This window comes from Euphorbia lathyris, chromosome 4 (assembly GCF_963576675.1).
Source record: "Euphorbia lathyris chromosome 4, ddEupLath1.1, whole genome shotgun sequence".
In the NCBI taxonomy this organism is placed as follows: Eukaryota; Viridiplantae; Streptophyta; class Magnoliopsida; order Malpighiales; family Euphorbiaceae; genus Euphorbia; species Euphorbia lathyris.
In genome coordinates, this window is record NC_088913.1 from 65,971,549 (window position 1) to 65,992,818 (window position 21,270).

Here is a 21,270-nt window from a genome sequence, read left to right on the forward strand (position 1 = left end):
GGGGATAATTACTGTTGGTCCCTCACAAATAATGGTACTTATTCGTGCAAATCTGCATTTGAGGCCTTCAGTCTTAACTCGGATATTCTTCCTTCAAACTCTTGGAAGAAGATTTGGGCCTTAAAAGTTCCTTATCGCATTAGGAGCTTCCTTTGGCTTAGCGCGAAGAACAGGTTGCTTACTAATGTAGAAAGGAAGAGACGTCATTTAGTGGAGGCGGATAATTGTAGTAGGTGCAAAGTTAAGGCAGAAACTACTTGCCATGTTCTTAGGGACTGTACAAAGAGCAAGAATGTGTGGAAGAAAGTGATTCCGATCCATTTGCAAACTGACTTTTTTGCCCACTCTAAGAATGATTGGTTGTTAAAAGGTGTTAATGGTTTGTTATTTCCCGAGATGGAGCATGGTACTATCATGTTTGCCATTGTCTGTCACCAGCTTTGGCAGTGGAGGAATACTGAGGTCTTCGGAGGGGAAGCTATAGTTATCCCTAATCTTCTTGATTATTTCTCCAAGAAAACTAACACTATTATCAATAGCTTCAAAGGGGATTATTTCACTAGCACTAATTAGAGTTCGGTTGAACATCTTTTGGGTTGGAGTAGACCGATGGAAGGGATTGTGAAATTAAATACAAATGGCTCATGTCTTGTGGACGGCAGAATTGCAGCTGGTGGGGTTCTGAGAGATGCTGGTGTTAATTGGGTGTCTGGCTTTACTCAGAATCTGGGAATGGGCTCTTCCTTTACTGCTGAGCTCTGGGATATCTTCTCTGGGCTCAGACTGGCCATTGATCTGAGGCTGAAAAAGCTGCTTGTGGATTCTGATAACCTTAAAGCGGTCAACATGATTTCTAATGTCAAAGCTATGTGATTGAGTAATCATAACCTTGTTAAAGAGATCAGAAGATTGTGTTCTTCTTTCGAGACCGTCGACTTTTGCCATGTGTATAGGGAGCAGAATAGGGTGGCTGACCACCTTGCTGCCGAGGGCCATGCAAGGATGCTGGGAATCTCAACCTTCTCTTCCCCTCCGGACTTCCTTTATTCGATTCTGACTGATGATCGGGTGGGGGTTAGTTTCCCTAGGCTAATCCCGGGTTAATTGTTGTTTTTGTTGTTTTTTTTCTTTCCCTTTTCTACCAAAAAAAAAAAAAAGAATTGTAACAAAAAAGGTGTAGAATAAGAAATAAAACATATGTGTTTTATAATAATGTCTGAAATTGACCCAACTTATCAATATTAGGGGTAAAATTGCTTTTTATTGTCAATTTTAGGGGTAAAATTACACCATAGACGTTAAGAGTAAAATTGCTCATGGTTGTAAACGTTAGAGCATTTTTCACCTTATCTCTTTTATAATTTATTTTTTGATTAATTTAAAACATATTCATGTTAGACATTTTAAATACGAACATCAGCCGTTAATATAATTTTACCAAACACTAATAGTTAAACAACTAATAACAAACAGCTAACAGCAACAACAACTGTTATTAGCTAACATCTGAACCAAACACTAATATATATTTAAATTATTTTTATTAATTTGTGTAATATATTTTTTATTTTATAATTTATTTGTTGATTAATTTAAAACATGTACATATATTAGACATTTTAAATACTAGCTGCAACAGTTCAATATAATTTTACGAAACACTAATAATTAAACAACTAATAACAAAAAGCTAACATCAACAACAAACAACTTACCGTAACCGCAAAATAGTTAACAGCAACAGCGACAACTATTAGCTAACAGCTGAATCAAATGGTGTTTGTTTCAGCGTTTTGGAAAAGCATTTACCGTTTTACTCCAAACTGCAGGAAAAATAATGTTTGGTTAGGTTTATATAACCGCAACGTTTAGCATTTTCTCTGAAAATTGCAGCTTTCAGGAGCGTTTCACGAAAAAGCTCCTATTTGGAGCTTTTCATAAACAGCTGTTTGTGGTTATATGTTATTGGCAAAAGTATCCGTCTTGTTTCTCCAAAATATGTTTATTCTTTAACATTATTTATATTTCTACAACATAATTACCGGAAGAACAATGTTTTGTTGCGTTCAATAAAGTTTTTATTTTTTATATAGATTAGTTTTATTAATTTGTGTAATATATTTTTTATTTTAATAGGATAAGGTGTAAAAATACCTCTAACATTTATAGCTATGAGCAATTTTATCATTGACGTCTAAAATTGTGCAATTATACTCCTAATATTGACAAGTTCGGTCCATTTGAGAAATAATTTATCAAACTGTCTTTTTGGCCATGAATATTATCATCTATACTTCACATGTGCACCATTTGATCATCGTTAGTAACAGATCACAAACATATAATTAGACGTGAATTTTTTTTTTTAAGAAAATAAAAACAAATGTATTGTTTTTGTACGAGTTGGACTAAAAGAATTCCAAATATTTCACCGAATTTATAAATATTAATTTTCAATTTTATTATTAAATCACAAAAAAAAATATGAAATCTCTTTTTAGAACTATTGATATGTACAATTGATGTAGAATAAGAAATAAAATATATATGTTTTCTAATGATATCTGAAATCGAGCCAACTTGCCAATATTAAGGGTAAAATTGCTCTTAGCTGCGAATGTTATGGGTAAAATTGCATCATTTTAGATGTTAAGAGTAAAATTATTTCTTGTTGTAAACGTTATGGACATTTTTTCACATTTTTTTTTTATAATTTCATCGTTGATTAATTTAAAACATGTTCATTTTAGACATTTTAAATCCGAACAGCAACAATTCAATATAATTTTACCAAACACTGATAATTAAACAGCTAATAACAAACAGCTATCAGCAACAGCTAACAACTGAAAACAGCTAACATCAACCGCAACGGCTATTAGCTAACAGCTGAACCAAATATGCTTTTAATGTGTAAAATTAAAAATTAAATATCTAATATATCTTTTATAAATAGTCAAGAGTTTATTTGATATATTAAAACAAAGAATTAGGAATTCAATAGGTTGTTTGTAAAAATAAACATACTGTGCTTTATTGTAAAAATAAACATACTGTGTTTTAATAATCAAACTCATAAAAAGCATTTTCTTTTTGTTTTTTTTAGGGATTGAAACTGTTACGGGCATCTTTCGAGTCCAAAAATGTTCTGACAAGTGTTTTTCTTGTGAAAAAATGAGGAGGAATATTCAATTGCATCCATGAAGATCTAGTTGTTATTCTATTACTGTAATATTGGTAATTGCAATTTAATGTTGTTGGGAAATTTCCTTTTTCTGTAAATTTATTTTCTGGGGAATAACTGTTTTATTACACAAAGTTTGTGATTTTTGTTTATTTATATTTTATTAATTTATTATTTGTAAACTGTGTAATTGTAAATATTATAATAAAAATTATTATTATGTTTTAATAATTTTTTAATAAAAATTTGGCCAAATACATCATCAGCTTTCTGAACTTGTCCAAAATAGTAGATTGCCTCCCTAGACTTTGCAAATGTCTCACCAACTCTCTAAACTTGCTTATTTCGTATCACTAGCTCCCTAAACTTGTACATAAAAGTAGGTTAGCTTTCTGAATTTTGCAAATGTATCACCAACTCCCTAAACGTGCTTATTCTGTAATAACTAAATACAAAAACTTAAATACTAACTCTCTGATTGTTGAGATTCGATTTCAGCGGATGTGTCAACTTCAACGGTGGCATCACAACTTGATTGAATAACATTTTCTGTCTCCATATGTCGTGGTAGTTGTGGATATTGTTTATTGTTCAAAATTAACATATAGTGGGATAACATTGCGACAATACTCTATGAAGCACTCAATATCACTCAACTTCGATTTACGTCTCATATGTCATGGCTTTTTTTCATGGTTTCCATTGGTCGTTCCACATGATCACACACAATACATGTACTTCGCGCAGTTACTTGATCTATGAAGCAAATAAAAGCTCGAGCTGATAGTTAATGATGTGATATCAAAAGCACAAGAGCATGGAACAAAGGAGCTTGGAGTTAAGGAGCCTAGTAGAAGCATGAGGGATCCATTGGAGCTGTCAATTGGACCTATGACGAAGAATCGTGCAAAGAAAGACCAACAAATGCTTAATGGACTCATCTTGAGCTTCTTTAAACAAGGAATGAATTCTAGCGAAGTCATTAAAGATTGTGTGTTTTTGTGTTGTATCCAAGCCCAAGCCCATAATAGTGATATGTAAAAAGGTTGATCATATTTTAAGAGAAGCTTTGGACTTGCATGTGTTTGGCATGTGCAAAACCCATTGGGACTCATTAAAATTAATGCTATAACCTTATAGGTTTGATTGGGCTTATTTCTAGCTAATTAAAAGGCCCAAATAATGTTAATTAATGGGCTGAAATTGGGCTCTAAAGGACAAAAACGAATTTAATGTTTTTCCTTGTCTAATTAGGATTTCTTTTACCTTGATGCACTAGGATTCAACTTTCTTTTTAGTTTAGGTTTAGGTTTATTTTGTAGCCTATATAAAGGCTTGTATTCTTCATTATTTTCATCAATCAGAAATCAATATTTTTATGAACAAAAGTTCTTCTTTTCCTTTGGGAATTATTTTCAATCCGGGATTGAATTCTTTATTGTGAGCTTGAGAGACCGGGTCATCATTCTTGCAATATTATCTTGATCGTGAACAAGTATTTTGGTAAGGTACTTGTGAATCGCCAAACACTCAGGTTCCAATTTAATTATTCGAAGGTGTAAGGTCAGATCTCCTTTCATTGTCTTTAATTCTTTGGGATTGGTTTGTTATCACCAATTTATGTTTGTTATTTGATTCTATTAATTCCTTAAGATAGATCGGGAAAACTTGTTGATTTGGTTATTATCTCTTTTTCATAACCAATATCACATCAATTGGTATCAGAGCTTTGGCTCTTAAGGAATTTGTTGTTTTTGTTTTGTTTGTCGAAATTAAAAAAAAAAAAAAAAAAATTACCCCAATCTAGAGTCTTTAATTATTGATCGAGTTCCTCATATCTTTGCATCTAGTTATTTAGGTTCTTAGTTGTAGCGAACTGATTATTTTTGGATTCTATTCTTACTAGCCAAACCCATTTATGTGTGTGAATTTCTTCAATTTTTTTTTGCATGCTAAATCATTAGTGCAAGTTTAATTTGTTAATCAATTCCAATCTAGTTTTAAAAAAAGGGAAAAAAAAAAGAAAAAAAAAAGAAAAAAAAAAGGAAAAAAAAAAAAAAAAATCGGCTCATTGTTTGTACTAAAGTTACAAGTTTTCTAGAATTTGCATGCTAAACACACATTCTTAAAATTTCTTTCAAACATTTGTCTCTTCTTCGAAAATCGTCTTTTATTCTATTCTTAGTGTGCTAAACTTTGGTTATCGTTACAATATTAGTCTTCTTTGCTTCTAGTTTCTGCTCTACTTTATTTTGTCATTCTTTTGCTTCATTGGCATTTATATTACCCGAGATAATCCTTGTGATCTATCAAGATAATATAAAAGAGTGATTGAACCGGTTGTGAGGTACTTCTTTTACTTTCTTTTTCTTCTTTTCTTGCTTTAGACTAGATTTCACTTTTCTTTCATTCTTTATATATTTTGTCATGTCTAACGAACCTAAAAAGGACAACGTTAACGATGTTGATTCTAAAGAATGGCAACAAGCTATTGTAGGTGAGATGAAGAGGTTAGGGGCTATTGTGGCTGATTTGGTTTCAAACCAAAAGAAATCAAGCCAAAAGAAAGGAGGACGCGGGAGATTGAATTTTGATGATGAACTATCCGAGTCTGAAGAGGAGGAGCAGTTTGGATACCGAAAAAGGGGTAACGATCGAAAAGATAGTAATCTTAATGCTATCAAACTTAAAATGCCTACTTTTCGAGGAGCTAGTGACCCAGAGGCGTATCTTGATTGGGTACGAAAGGTTGAAACAATCTTTGACATACATGAGTATTCCGAGGAGAAGAAGGTGAAACTTGTAGTATCCGAACTAACTGAATATGCGGCTGTTTGGTGGGACCAATTAAAGCGCACAAGAAAAAGAGATGGTGATGAACCCATAAGAACATGGGGTGAATTGAAGAAGGTCATGAAAAAGAGATTTGTGCCGGCTCACTATTATAAGGAGTTGTTGAAAGAACTCCAATCCATGTCTCAAGGTAACCAATCTGTTGAAGATTATCACAAACAATTGGAGATGGCACTAATCCGAGCTGATATACAAGAAGATGAGGAAGCTACCATGGTTAGATTTCTCATGGGAATGAAGAGGGAGATTCGCAACCCTCTTGAGCTACAAACTTATTTCCACATGGACGAGATGCTCCATAAAGCGATAAAAATTGAGAGACAACTTCAAGAGGTTGAGAAAGGGAGATCAAAGTTCAAAGGCACTACTTCCACTCCATGGAAGTCAGATCCAAGAGGTAATTTCAAAACTAAATCTGAATTTAGCTCTAAAAGTGACCAAACGCCTCAGGTTGATTCAAAAGCATTTGGGAAGTTGCAAATTGGTGGAACTACTCCAAAATACAAAACTACTGAAAAACCCACAAGAACTCGTGAAATTGTGTGTTTTAAGTGCCAAGGGAGAGGGCACTATGCAAGAGAGTGTTCGAATCAAAAGGCGATGGTTATGAAGCATGGTGAGTTAATATCCGAAAGTGAGTCCGAACATGAATCAGATGATATGCCCACCTTAGAAGATTGTAGTGATATAGAAGAGGTGGATAGTAAAGGAGGACATGGAGTTAACTTAGTCACTCGTAGAACATTGAAGATGGGAGTGAGTGGTGACATTGAGCAACGAGAGCACATCTTTCATGCTCATTGCAACATACTTGGAAAAACATGCTTACTAATTATTGATGGAGGAAGTTGTTGCAACGTGGTAAGCAATGTGTTAGCAAGCCGATTAGGGATATCAACAATTCCACATCCCAATCCTTATCGGTTACAATGGTTGAATGATAGTAACGAACTCAAAGTTACTAAACAGGTGCTTCTGAACTTTTCTATTGGTTCTTTTTCTGATGAGGTATTATGTGATGTAGTACCTATGCAAGCATGTCATGTGTTATTGGGGAGGCCTTGGCAATTCGATCGATCAGCACTACATCATGGTCGAACAAATAAATTTACTATTGCTAAGGATGGGAAGAAGTATATTTTGCCACCTTTATCACCTGCTGAAGTGTTTGAAGATCAGCTCTACATGCAAAGAATGTTACAAGAACAATCTGTGAGAAGGGAAAAGGTTAAGGCGAGAGAAAATAAGAGTGATAAAATCAGTGAGGGTGTGAAGAGAGAAGAGGTGAGTGAAAAGGCATTAGTGAGGTCGAGAAATGAGGGTGAGAGGAGAGAAAAAGAGAGGAGCATTAACAAAAGCCAAAATCTATCTTTATATGCTAAATTGAGGGATGTAAAGCAAGCTGATTTTGAAAACAAAAATTTATTATTATTTTATTGTAAGAGTTTTTGTTTATCTTCTGTAAGTCAGTCTAACCTTCCTTCTAGTATTTCCCCTCTTTTGCAGGAATTCAAGGATTTATTCCCCGAAGAGATGCCTAATAAGTTACCCCCGATTCGAGGAATTGAGCATCAAATTGACTTTGTTCCCGGAGCACAAATTCCAAATCGACCAGCCTATAGAAGTAACCCTGAGGAGACAAAAGAACTACAAAGGCAAGTCGAGGAACTAATGGCAAAAGGGTTGATTCGTGAATCTATGAGTCCGTGTGCTGTACCAGTCATCCTAGTACCAAAGAAAGATGGAACTTGGCGAATGTGCATCGATTGTAGAGCCGTCAATAAAATCACGGTAAAGTATCGTCATCCTATCCCTAGGTTAGATGATATGTTGGATGAATTAAATGGGGCTGTTATTTTCACTAAAATAGATCTTAAGAGTGGGTACCATCAGATTCGCATGTCATTAGGAGATGAATGGAAAACGGCTTTTAAGACTAAGCATGGTTTATATGAGTGGTTAGTTATGCCTTTCGGTTTAACAAATGCACCTAGTACTTTCATGAGATTAATGAATCATGTTTTGAGAGAGTTTATAGGTAAATTTGTTGTTGTTTATTTTGATGACATTCTTATCTATTCTAAATCTGAGGCAGAACACATAGAACATGTTAAGGTTGTATTAGATGTTTTGAGAGAACAGAAATTATACGCTAACCTTTCTAAGTGCTCATTTTGCATGGAGAAAGTTGTGTTTTTGGGTTTTATTGTTTCAGCACAAGGAGTTTCTGTTGATATTGAAAAGGTGAAAGCCATTCAAGAGTGGCCAACGCCAAATTCAGTTACCGAGGTGAGGAGCTTTCATGGCTTGGCGAGTTTCTATAGGAGGTTTGTGAAGAACTTCAGTACCATTGCCGCACCACTAACCGAGGTAATAAAAAAGAATGTTGGCTTTAAGTGGGGCAAAGCACAAGAGGATGCTTTTGAGATGCTTAAGGCAAGACTAACTTCTGCCCCCGTTTTAGCACTTCCAAACTTTGATAAATCGTTTGAAATTGAGTGTGATGCGTCGGGAGTAGGGATTGGTGCTGTTTTAATGCAAGAGGGTCGACCTATAGCCTTCTTTAGTGAAAAACTTAGTGGTGCAACCTTAAACTATCCCACTTATGATAAAGAACTCTATGCATTAGTTAGGGCTTTGCAAATGTGGCAACATTATTTATGGCCTAAAGAGTTTGTGATCCACACCGATCATGAATCCTTGAAACATCTTAAGGGTCAACAAAAATTGAACCGAAGACATGCCAAGTGGGTGGAATTTATAGAGACGTTTCCTTATGTGATTAAGTATAAGCAAGGGAAGGAAAACGTAGTTGCTGATGCATTAAGTAGGAGAGTTAGCTTATTGAATGTGATGCATGCTAAGTGTTTAGGATTTGAGTATATCAAAGAATTATATGTTGATGATCTAGACTTTGCATCTATTTATAAAGCTTGTGAACTTACTGCTTTTGGAAAATTTTATAGACATGAGGGCTACTTATTTAGAGATAATCGATTATGCATGCCTAAATGTTCACATAGAGAATTTCTTGTGAGGGAAGCCCACGGTGGAGGCTTGATGGGGCATTTTGGGGTTGCTAAGACTTTGGACATGATTTCTGAACATTTCTTTTGGCCTCATATGAAACGTGATGTGGAAAGAATATGTGCTAGTTGTATTAATTGTAAGAAAGCTAAGTCTAGAGTTATGCCTCATGGTTTATACACTCCATTACCTGTGCCGAATGAACCTTGGACTGCTATATCTATGGATTTTGTGATGGCTTTACCTAGGTCTAAGAGAGGTAATGATTCCATATTTGTGGTTGTAGATCGCTTTTCTAAGATGGCACATTTCATACCATGCCATAAAACTGATGATGCTATTAATATTGCTAACTTGTTCTTTAGAGAGGTTGTTCGTCTGCATGGGATGCCAAAGAGTATAGTTAGTGATAGAGATCCTAAGTTTTTAAGCTATTTTTGGAAGACTTTGTGGAATAAATTGGGGACTAAACTGTTGTTTTCTACTTCTTGTCACCCTCAAACTGATGGTCAAACCGAAGTAGTAAATAGAACTTTAGGACAACTTCTTAGGGCAGTTATTCAAAAGAATCTTAAGTCATGGGAAGAATGCCTACCATTTATTGAGTTCGCTTATAATAGGGCTATACATTCATCTACTAACTTCTCACCATTTGAAATTGTTTATGGTTTTAATCCTTTGACACCATTAGACTTGATCCCTTTGCCTGTTGATGAAAGGAAAAGTTTAGATGGAAAGAAAAAGGCAGAAATGGTGCTTAAGTTACATGAACAAGTGAAACAACAACTGGAGAAGAAGAATGAGCATTATGCAAAGCAAGCTAACAAGGGTCGACAATGTGTTCTATTTGAACCCGGTGATTGGGTGTGGTTGCATATGCGCAAGGAAAGGTTCCCCGCTCAGAGAAAATCAAAGCTACATCCTAGAGGCGATGGTCCATTTCAAGTAGTCGCACGAATTGGGGATAATGCCTACAAGCTCGACTTGCCAGGTGAGTATAGTGTGCATGCAACTTTTAATGTGGCTGATTTATCTTTGTTTGATGTAGGAGATGAAGATTTGAGGACAAATCCTTTTCAAGAGAGAGGGAATGATGTGATATCAAAAGCACAAGAGCATGGAACAAAGGAGCTTGGAGTTAAGGAGCCTAGTAGAAGCATGAGGGATCCATTGGAGCTGTCAATTGGACCTATGACGAAGAATCGTGCAAAGAAAGACCAACAAATGCTTAATGGACTCATCTTGAGCTTCTTTAAACAAGGAATGAATTCTAGCGAAGTCATTAAAGATGGTGTGTTTTTGTGTTGTATCCAAGCCCAAGCCCATAATAGTGATATGTAAAAAGGTTGATCATATTTTAAGAGAAGCTTTGGACTTGCATGTGTTTGGCATGTGCAAAACCCATTGGGACTCATTAAAATTAATGCTATAACCTTATAGGTTTGATTGGGCTTATTTCTAGCTAATTAAAAGGCCCAAATAATGTTAATTAATGGGCTGAAATTGGGCTCTAAAGGACAAAAACGAATTTAATGTTTTTCCTTGTCTAATTAGGATTTCTTTTACCTTGATGCACTAGGATTCAACTTTCTTTTTAGTTTCATCAATCAGAAATCAATATTTTTATGAACAAAAGTTCTTCTTTTCCTTTGGGAATTATTTTCAATCCGGGATTGAATTCTTTATTGTGAGCTTGAGAGACCGGGTCATCATTCTTGCAATATTATCTTGATCGGGTACTTGTGAATCGCCAAACACTCAGGTTCCAATTTAATTATTCGAAGGTGTAAGGTCAGATCTCCTTTCATTGTCTTTAATTCTTTGGGATTGGTTTGTTATCACCAATTTATGTTTGTTATTTGATTCTATTAATTCCTTAAGATAGATCGGGAAAACTTGTTGATTTGGTTATTATCTCTTTTTCATAACCAATATCACATCAGTTAAGGCCCAATCATATATCTTATATTAATCTCCGACACACCCCCACACGCAAATGCCCATTGGGCTTGCAGCGTGCACAACGCAGGCTCATCCCGCCATGTGTTTTATTAATTCCACAAATTAATGAGGTTGCCGGGACTCGAACACTCGACCGTTTGGTCCTAGAGGCTCTGATACCATGTCAAGGAACCGATTGAACTAAAAGCTCGAGCTGATAGTTAATGCCCAATCATATATCTTATATTAATCTCCGACATTTTTAACTCTTCACGATTTTAGCTGATCCGCGAAGCTTTAAAGCTTTGCAGTTTGCGATTCCGTGAAGCTGTCGGGTAAACCAAAACTAACTTCAAATACACTACTTCAAATTTATAACTTCAAATACACAAAACTAACAAGTCTAAAGGGATTTATATATGTGATTAATATAATACTTATATGAAAAGTTTGGATCTTGGATTGATGTATGAAAATGAAGAATTCCAATTTAAGAAAGAAAAGAAGAGAGGGATAGAGATAAAGAAGAAAGAGCAAGAAGATGTTAAGTTGTTATATATATGAAGGGTATTATGGGTAATTCCTAAATGAAATAGTTTAGATATGTAATGAGTTTAAATATGTAAATGTGCCTCCAATTTGATCGAGTTTGGTTCCCATACTTCTTCAATTGTACTCTAAATATCCATGCATCATCTTATATGTCCCAAGTAATATTTTCCTTTGATGCCCCATCTTGGCTTTCTTCAATCAACCCTTTCCAATTCCATACTATTCTTATATTTTCCACTTCTCCCTCTTTTTTCTAGAAATTGCTTTTCCATTTTTCTAACTCTTAATTATCTCCTCCCTCTAACAAATATTTCGTATATTGGAGATTTCATGATTTTCAAATTCAATTCAATTCGAGTATAGTTGAATCTACCATTCAATTCAACCCTTAGAAAAAAAAAACACATTAAAAAAATAAAAATTAAAGTTGGAATCTTTTTTGAATTGTCAAATTATATAAGCGGTGTATAATTTTTATCCACTTTCATATTTTGATTTATAACTTTCAATTTTGCATATAAAAATGTACAACATTTTAATGATCGGTTTAAAGTATTATTTGACCCATGACCTATCCAAACTTGTGTCATTTGGCCCCTGACCTATTATTTGGTCACATTTGGCCATTGACCTATCTCATTCGGTGAAATTTCACCCAATTTGTATGAATATTTAAGGAATCGTTATTTCATTGATAAGTAACGATATTTTGACACTTGAACTTGAAACGTGGTATTTCTTAAAGTTTTTTTCCCACATTATGGGAAAATAATTAATTAGATTTAAAAAAAGAAAAAAAGCAAAAAACAAATCCTAAACTAAAATCTATTAAGTTCAAGTGTTAAAATATAGTTACTTATCAATGAGATAATGATTTGGTTAAGTTTGAATCCAAATTGGGTGAAATTTCACCAATTTGGGATAGATCAGGGGCCAAATGTGACCAAATAATAGATCAGGGACCAAATGAAAAAAATTTAGATAGATTAGGGGCCAAATAGTGCTTTAAGCCTTTAATAAACTTACACTAAAATGTACGACCTGTAATTATGACTTGTCAATCCAAAGTCAAAACACCACATCAGTAATTTTCATCCTACCCATTTAAAAAAGTGGGACTCGCTCCTTATACAAGTTCTAAAATACATTTATCTCTTATACAATGACTAAGATGATGAAAATAAAAATATTAGGGTAAATAATTATAAAGTCATTATATTTTTACTTAACATACTAATAGGTCCATTATATTATTATAAGGTCCTTAAGTTTTATTTTAATCAACTTTTTAGTCCTTTCATGTGTTTTTATAGATGAAAGTCCAAATTGCCCCTAGTTACTTACATAAAAAAAACTTATTTTTTAATTTCAAATTTAATCGAAATAGTTTTAATAAAGTGTATGAAGTGTGTATATACCGAAATATAATTGTATATACTAATCATTAAAACTATATTTTTATTCTCTTAAATTGTTATTTTTTTTAATATATATAATGTCTTTAAACTAGCATTAAATATTAATAATTTTTTTTTTAAATCATTTTTTTTTCTTCATTTATAAAATTTATTAGAGATAAATAAAGATTACTTTACAATTTATATAGTTTTGCTCTTATTTTGATAATTTTTGAAATATTTTTCATTCATTTTTTTAGTCAATAAAATTTAGGGTACTAAATTAAATTTGTATAATTATAGAAAATTTCATAAATTAATTACTCAATATTGTAGAGATTATGTTGGAAAAAATATTGTAGAGATTATTTAGGAAAAAAAAGGAGAAAAAAACATAAAATAGAAAAAATATAAGTTTTATTATTAAAATATAGAATAAAGGGTAATTTTGGTATTTTGAAATTTATTTGGTATAGTTTGACTATTGACTCAACCATAAGGACTAAGGAGTTGATGAAACTAAAAACTGAGGGACTATATAATTATTTTTAAAAACAAAGGGACTGGCTAATGTATTAAGTAAAAACTCAGGACCAAAATATTAATGGTATTTAGGTATTTACATATTTAATGGGTCTCATTTTTATCTTTAAGTTATTAAAAGTGCTTAGGTGTCATGTTGACCGGCATAATTAGTGGATGTACACCTTAGTGGGAGGTCAACAAAAGTTTTTACAGTTTTGTGTGTAAAATTGAAAGTTGTACACCAAAGTGTGAAAGTTAGTAAAGATTATACACCTTGTATGTAATTTACCCGAACTTTCTTGCAGACCGGAAGGTGCATCAGGCGAGAAGAATTAAAGGGACTAGATTAAATGGACCCGACCAATAAAAAATGATATGTATAATACTTTATTAAAAAATGTTTGGTTTAAATAAATGTGTACAATTATCATTTTTATTGGGAAAATTACAAAACTGGGTCAAATTGGATGCGCATTTACATATTTAACCCATTTACTCAATCTACTACATATTTAGACTGATTTTGTGTGACTTTCCCATAATACTCCTAACCTTCTCACTTCCCACCACTCGCGAACGGTCGCTCCCCTATCTCCTTGGTTACGCGAAAACATGGCTCCAGCATTAATGATTTCAAGACTTTTGATCTTCCTTTCTTCCTTTAAATTACACGAAATCTGCACCATTTCATCAAATCACAGTGAATTTCTCTTTTTCCTCTCTTCATCTCTTGATTCTGCAACTTCCTAACCCTAGAAAACGAAGCCATAGTTCTTCATCTTCATGTTCATTACTTGGTTTCTTTCTTCTTGTTACCATTAAAGAAATGGTTTTTCTACGTTATTTCTTTCGTTCTTCCCATGTTATCATATTGTTATTGTCGCTTTTGGGGGTGAAAGGGGCGAAAAATGTAAGTATCTGATGTTTTTTCTGCGTTTTTTCATGAATACACTTCGCAATCGATGGTTTCGCGAAGCTTTACGAAGAGAAATAGTCTGGAAAGTGACGATCTACTTCGTGAATCGATGATTTCACAAAGATCTGCGAAGAGACAGAGTCTGAAACGTGTGGATCTACCTCGCGAATCGATGAGTTCGCGAAATCTGTGAATAGATCCTCACATTTCATACCTTGCAGACTTCGCGAAAGCATCGATATGCGACATAGATCGTCACGTTTCAGACATCGCAAACCTCGCGAAAAAATCGATTAGCGAAGTGAAATCACCTCTTTCCCTGCACATTTACATTCGCATGCTTCGCTAATCTTCATTTCCCAAAGCCAAATCGTCTTTTTCCCTGCCTAACACGATTCATTTTTTCTGAAGGTGGTTGAATACGTAACATCCCTTTCTGGAAGGCAGCGTACTGGGTTGCAAGGGAGATCATTTTCCTTCCTGTATAGGGATTAACTTCCCTCAAGATTGACACATTCACTCCTAAAGTGGTTAGTTAGAAGAGATTGTGCCAATCTTGGGGTGCACCATGGGACACGTCCATCCCATGGTGCCAATCTTCAAAGTGAACCTAACTAATCCGGTACCAATTTTGAAGAGGATGAGTAATCTTGGTGTGCATCGTGGGACACGTCCATCCCAAAAGGTTTGGACTTCCATTTCTCATCCCAAATTTTGGGATGAGAAATGGAAGTCCAGACCTTTTGGGATGTACGTGTCCCACGGTGCACACCAAGATTACTCATCCTCTTCAAAATTGGTACCAGATTAGTTAGGTTCACTTTGAAGTGATTTGTTAGGAGTTTATTGTGGTAATCTTGTTGTAAATTTTGATAATGTTATGATTTGAATGTTGTTATGGTGGCAATCTTGTTGTAAATTTTGATAATGTTATGATTTTAATGTTATAATCCGTTGTTGTTTGCCATTTTTTGTTATATACCACTTCACGAATTAGCTTCAAAACATATTCAGCATTCGCATATGCGAACTAAATTCATCAAGTAAAACAAACTTCAGCTTCGCAGGCTTCGCATATGCGAACTAAATTCATTAAGTAAATCCAAACATTAGCTTCGCATAATATGGAATTTGTGAAGTCTGACGGGAGGGGGCGAGACGCACGTAAATATTGAGGGTATTATGGGAAAGTCACACAAAATCAGTCTAAATATGTAATAGGTTGAGTAAATGGGTTAAATATGTAAATGGACCTCCAATTTGATCCAATTTTATAATTTTCCTTTTTTATTGGTAAGGTCCATTGGATTGAAACCTATTAGAATTTATGTCCAATCCAAATCATTTTTTAAATCTATAACTTATTTCAATTACAATAGAATAGTTATTAAATCTCAGTTGTTAAAAATTATTCATTAAAATAATTATTATCTCGTATCCGAATTTATTAGTAATCTTATATATATATATATATAAGAATATGGTTTGATAAAATGAAATGAAAAGTCCACCAAAATACTCTTGCCAAAAAAACAAAAGTCTACCAAAATATACATTATTTCTTTCTTTTTTTCAATAACCATCTCTCAACAACTATAACTACAACAAAGGGAGACCTTCAACTTCTCTCTTAAGAATAATCAGAAAAAGTTACAAAGTTAAGGGTTAAGGGTTAAGGTGCAAAAATATTTCTAACGTTTTGGATAATGGGCAATTTTACCTCTAACGTCTAAAATTGTGCAATTTTACCCCTGACGTTGGAAGCCAAGAGCAATTTTACCCTAACGTTGATAAATTGGGTCAATTTCAGACACTGTTATAAAACACATATATTTTTGTTTGAATGACAATTTGTTCTAAAAAAAAATATTTCATGTTTTTAATAATTTAATAATAGAATTTGAGATTCATATTTATAAATTCGGTAAATTTTTTGAATTTTTTTGTCTAATTCGTACAAAAGACGGTTTGATGAATTATTTCTCAAATTGACACAATTTATCAACGTTGGGGTAAAATTGCTCTTAGCTTCCAACATTAGGTGTAAAATTGCACCATTTTAGACGATAGAGATAAAATTGCTCCTGACCCAAAATATTAAGGGTATTTTTGTACCTTAATCCCAAATTTTTTCTATAATTAGATGAGAGCGGATTTAATCTTCACGTGCAAAACAGTGCAATATTAAATCAAACTTTTACTAGGCAATGTAATTTCATTCATAATTAATAAAAGCTGGGTTTTTTTTTCATTAACCTAAAATGTGTAATTTCAAACTTTTTTAAGGGGGTGAGAAGAGATTGAATACTAGTCAAAACATAAAATTAAATATTAAAAAACTAATCTTTTGTTGATAAGGTTTGAAACTGCACTATATATGGTAAACTTTAGACTTAAAAATACAATGTTTTGTATATAGAGATTAGGGGCATAGACACCACCTCGATCCCGAGTAGTTTTGGCCTCCTTTGTTGAATTAGCCCTCTTCAAAATGGTCCATTACGTGTTAGATTCATTCAAAATTCAAAATTTCAATATTTTGAACCTATTAGGTACTTCCTAAATCCAAATTTCTAATTTTTTGGCTTGTTAGACCTCTCTAAATCCAAATTTCTATTTATTATTTTTTTGCCTGTTAGTCCTCCTTAAATCCAAATTATTAATTTTTTTTTACTTGTTTAGCACTCCCTAAATTCAAATTTGTTTTACATGTTAAGACTATTATGAGAAATTGTACATTAATATTTAAAAATTGGTTCTTGACTATTCAAATTATAACAAGCATATATAAAAAAAAAAAAAAAAACTGAGCAAGTTCGATTTAGCAAAAAAAAAAATTTTTTTTGCGAAAGTACGTATAAAATCGGCCCCCAACCGAGTAATACTGTATTCGCCACTGATAGAGACTAAGTCCTCCAATAACCATAGCTTAAATTTGCACTTTATTTCATAATAATAAGGGATAAGGTACTAGGCCTAAGGTTTGTGAGGAAGTACCAATTTAGGCTCAACGTTCAAAATAACACCAATATAGGCTTAATGTTTACAACATAATATCAATTTAGGCTTAACGTTTACAATATAACATCAATTTAGGCCTCACATACAAAATAACACCAATATAGGCTTAACGTTTACAAAATAATATGAATTTAAGCTTAACATTTTCAAAATGGCCCTGTTTGGTAAAGAGCGTTTTGGGATAAAAAGTGCGGTTTTGACCAACTTTAGCGGTTTGACCACTAAAACCGCTGATTGGAGTGTTTGGTGGAAAGAGGTTTGGGAGAGAATTTTGGGATGAAAACGTTAATTTAGAAAAAGCTCTTAAAATGAGCTTTTTCAATTAGCGTTTTGCAATATTAAAATTAATGGACTTTTTTAACTCTAATAGATAGACTCCTCCTTTTCTCCTGCGCCATAATTAATGCCCTTATTCGTCTTTTTGCACAAACCGCTATTATCAATCAGCTGATTTTTACCAAACAGGTCTACACAAACAGCTAGTCAAATCAGCTAATGTAATCAACTAACAGCTAATTCCCAAACAGGACCAATATATCCAATTTAAGCTAAACGTAACAATTAAATCAACCATATTATATTCTTTCCTTATTAACTTTATATGTTACTCCCTCCGTCCCATAATATAAGTCGTTTTAGAAAGTGAATTTTTTTCCAAAATATAAGTCGTTTTGGTTTTCCAAGAACTTTTAGTTTAGTTTTTTTGATCCAAACATTAAATATTTTGTATTGATCTGTGTGCTTTTGAACATTCCAATATTTATTACCCAATAGTGACATGAGAGAATTTTTTTTAAGTTAACCAATGCAAATTTATTAACATTACTCAATATTAATTGTATTTCTTAATTTGTGTGAAAACCTCTAAAACGACTTATATTATGGGACGGAGGTAGTATCTTTTTATTTAGTTCTATATTCTTATTTATTATAATACAATTAATTAGTATTCTTGCCCATTAAAACCTTATATTTGTTTTTCATCAACCATTCTATGACTACTAAATTTCATTGCTCCTGTAATATATGCAAAATAATATTGATATATGTCCGTGTTCGAATAAGAATATAGAACTAAATAAAAAGATAACATATAATATGGTTGATTTAATTGTGACGTTTAGCTTAAATTGGATATATTTTGTAAACGTTAAGCTTAAATTCGTATTATTTTGTAAACGTTAAGCCTATATTGGTGCTATTTTGTATGTGAGACCTAAATTAATGCTATATTGTAAACGTTAAGCCTAAATTCATATTATGTTGTAAACGTTAAGTCTATATTAATGCTATTTTGAACGTTGAGCCTAAATTGGTACTTCTTCAAAAACCTTAGACCTATTTTGGTACCTTATCCCTAATAATAACTATTCAATTTTCTGTTGAGGTCCTCTAAAATACTGTAACCTTCTCGGACGTTCTATATATACGTTGAGAAAGGCTGGCTAGTCGGCGTCTATTTTCAGCAACGTGAACTCGAGTTACACTAATATGCATGGGAAATTCGAAAGGGTAGATTATTTATTATGAACTTGAAAAAAAGTAACTAATTAATTACAACAAATCTCTTTTCAAAAAAAAATTACAACAACGCTCAATGCATTGAAACTCAAATAAACATTTAAGTAATTGGTATTGAAAACTTCTGGTATTATAAATAAGAACCAGAAACTCAACTGAAACTAAATTATCCATCACTTATTCTGTCTCTTTCAATTCATACTCAGAAACAATGTCAGAGCCGAGTTCTAAGGTGAAAGTGAAGCTTCTGATAAACAAAAAGAATAAGAAAGTCGTTTTTGCAGAGGCAAGTAAGGATTTTGTTGATTTCCTCTTCAGCCTCATGTCTTTGCCATTGGGACAAGTTGTCAAGCTCTTAACAAAGAGTAAAATGGCGGGCTGCATTGGGAATCTATACAATAGTATTGAATCACTTAGTGAAACTTACATTCAATCATCCCAAAATGTTGAATTCGTTTTGAACCCAAAATCACATATGGTCTCGTTTCAAAACCCTCTTCTATTGTCTAACAAAGAGTTTGTAGGGAGAAATGAGCTATATATGTGCCTAAATCAGCAACAGTACAATTGTGCTGCTGTGGATTTAATCCAAGAGTTACTTATCATCAATATGTGGCTGATAACCCTAACACTGCTTGTCCCAGTTGCAATACTATAATGAGCTGTAAGCTGCAGTTCGTTGATTCAGCTTCTCATAAGCAGGTGGCTTCAGGCAGCGGTGGTGAGTTCGTGGAAGGGGTGGTTACTTATATGGTTATGGATAATTTAGAAGTGAAGGCTATGTCCACCATTTCTAGTATTGCTTTGATCAATTCCTTTAATATTAAGGATCTTGTTTCTCTTGAAGAGAAGGTTGTTGGTGTTGGTGTGGAAGAGGTATGTTTTTAATTATTTTTTTATATATTAACTCTAACTAAGTAATAGTTTATTCTTATATGATAAAATTTGTATCTTTTATATTTGGTATTAGTGCTTGAAGATTCTACAACTATCATTGCAGTCCAAAAATGTCCTCACCAGTGTTTTCCTTCGCACCCAGCAGGGGGCTTGATGTGTTGCTTGCTAGTTCTTCTAACTAGGTTTTAGAATTAAAAATGGTGTTTTGTTTTGTTTAAGAATTCTTGTTTATTTGTTTTGTTTTGTTGCTTTTGATTGTCTAAAGCAAAGAATTCCTTATCTAGTTGCAACGCTGTCTTGGGTTGATCAATTCTAGTAACACATTTTTCGTTTATTTTTGGTCTGGTACTTGATTTTGATCATGGTTTACTTGTTGTTAAGTATGAAATTTGTGGAATGTGAAATTATATATTCAATCACAACAACTATCTTGAAGTTGACAAGTTTATTAAATAATCACGTTGAAAAAATACATGAAGCTATTGTAGACTCGACTCTAGTCAATAGCTTTTGCTAATGATCGGAAATACCATAACAAGACAAATCGCATAAAGATTAAGTGCCCGCTTTTTTAGGAATCTGATTGCAGAAAAAGAAGTTAGTATAAAATATGTGTCAATTCATGACATGGTTGCGGATCCCCTTATCAAACGTGTCAAAAGAGATGTTTATGTTAAACATATTAGATCATAAAGATTGCTTATGCACTAAACGTACTTTTATTTCATGTACTTTTTTAACGTGATTATTTAATAAAGGTTATATGATTTTTTTTTAATACAAGAGTGCAAATTTTATTTGAATGTTTGTTATTATATACATGAGTGTTTACCCTTATTTTGCCATATGGTGACAAAGATAAGGATGAGGCATTTTAAACAATTTGAAAGTGTGTTCAACCTGCTTGCAAGAAGTATAAAAGTAATTTCATTATAGGTGCAAGACAATAAGATACACAACATGTGTATGCAAACGATTAAGGGGGCGTTTGGTTCACAAGGGGTAAGAAAAAAAGAATCAACAAAGGGAAACTAAAAAAAAGGAAATGAATAATTCTCCTATGTGTTTAGATATGTTTAGGAAATGGAATGCAATTCTACCACATTCCTTTTATGGATATTTGGTTGTAACTATTATAGAAGTAGAAATAAAGACCCACGCCACCTAACAGAGAACATCATGAATTAACCATTAACAAAAATCATCAAAACCCAAATCCAAAAATAAATTTACCCTACAAAAATCATCAAATAGTTTCTAAAGATTATTGGTCATAAGAAGATGCCTTAAAAAAACAAACAACAAAGCAAACACATATAAAAAAAATTATTTTCGAAACTCCATCAAAAAAAATGGAAGCCATGGTAGTCATAACTAACTCATACCCAGAATTTTACATCCATTTTTAATCACAAATTGTAAAGAAATTGAATCAA

General features: G+C 33.0%; 1 protein-coding gene across 1 annotated transcript; it reads left to right on the forward strand.

Moving 5' to 3' along the window:
* Positions 1-609: 609 nt before the first annotated feature.
* Positions 610-19,595, forward strand: LOC136227205 (uncharacterized). Its single transcript, XM_066015882.1, has 9 exons — positions 610-869; positions 954-1,074; positions 5,960-7,117; positions 7,544-7,805; positions 8,253-8,869; positions 9,002-9,774; positions 9,928-10,055; positions 10,113-10,214; positions 19,144-19,595. The coding sequence occupies exons 1-9, from the start codon at positions 610-612 to the stop codon at positions 19,593-19,595; spliced, it is 3,873 nt and encodes a 1,290-aa protein (XP_065871954.1).
* Positions 19,596-21,270: the final 1,675 nt, after the last annotated feature.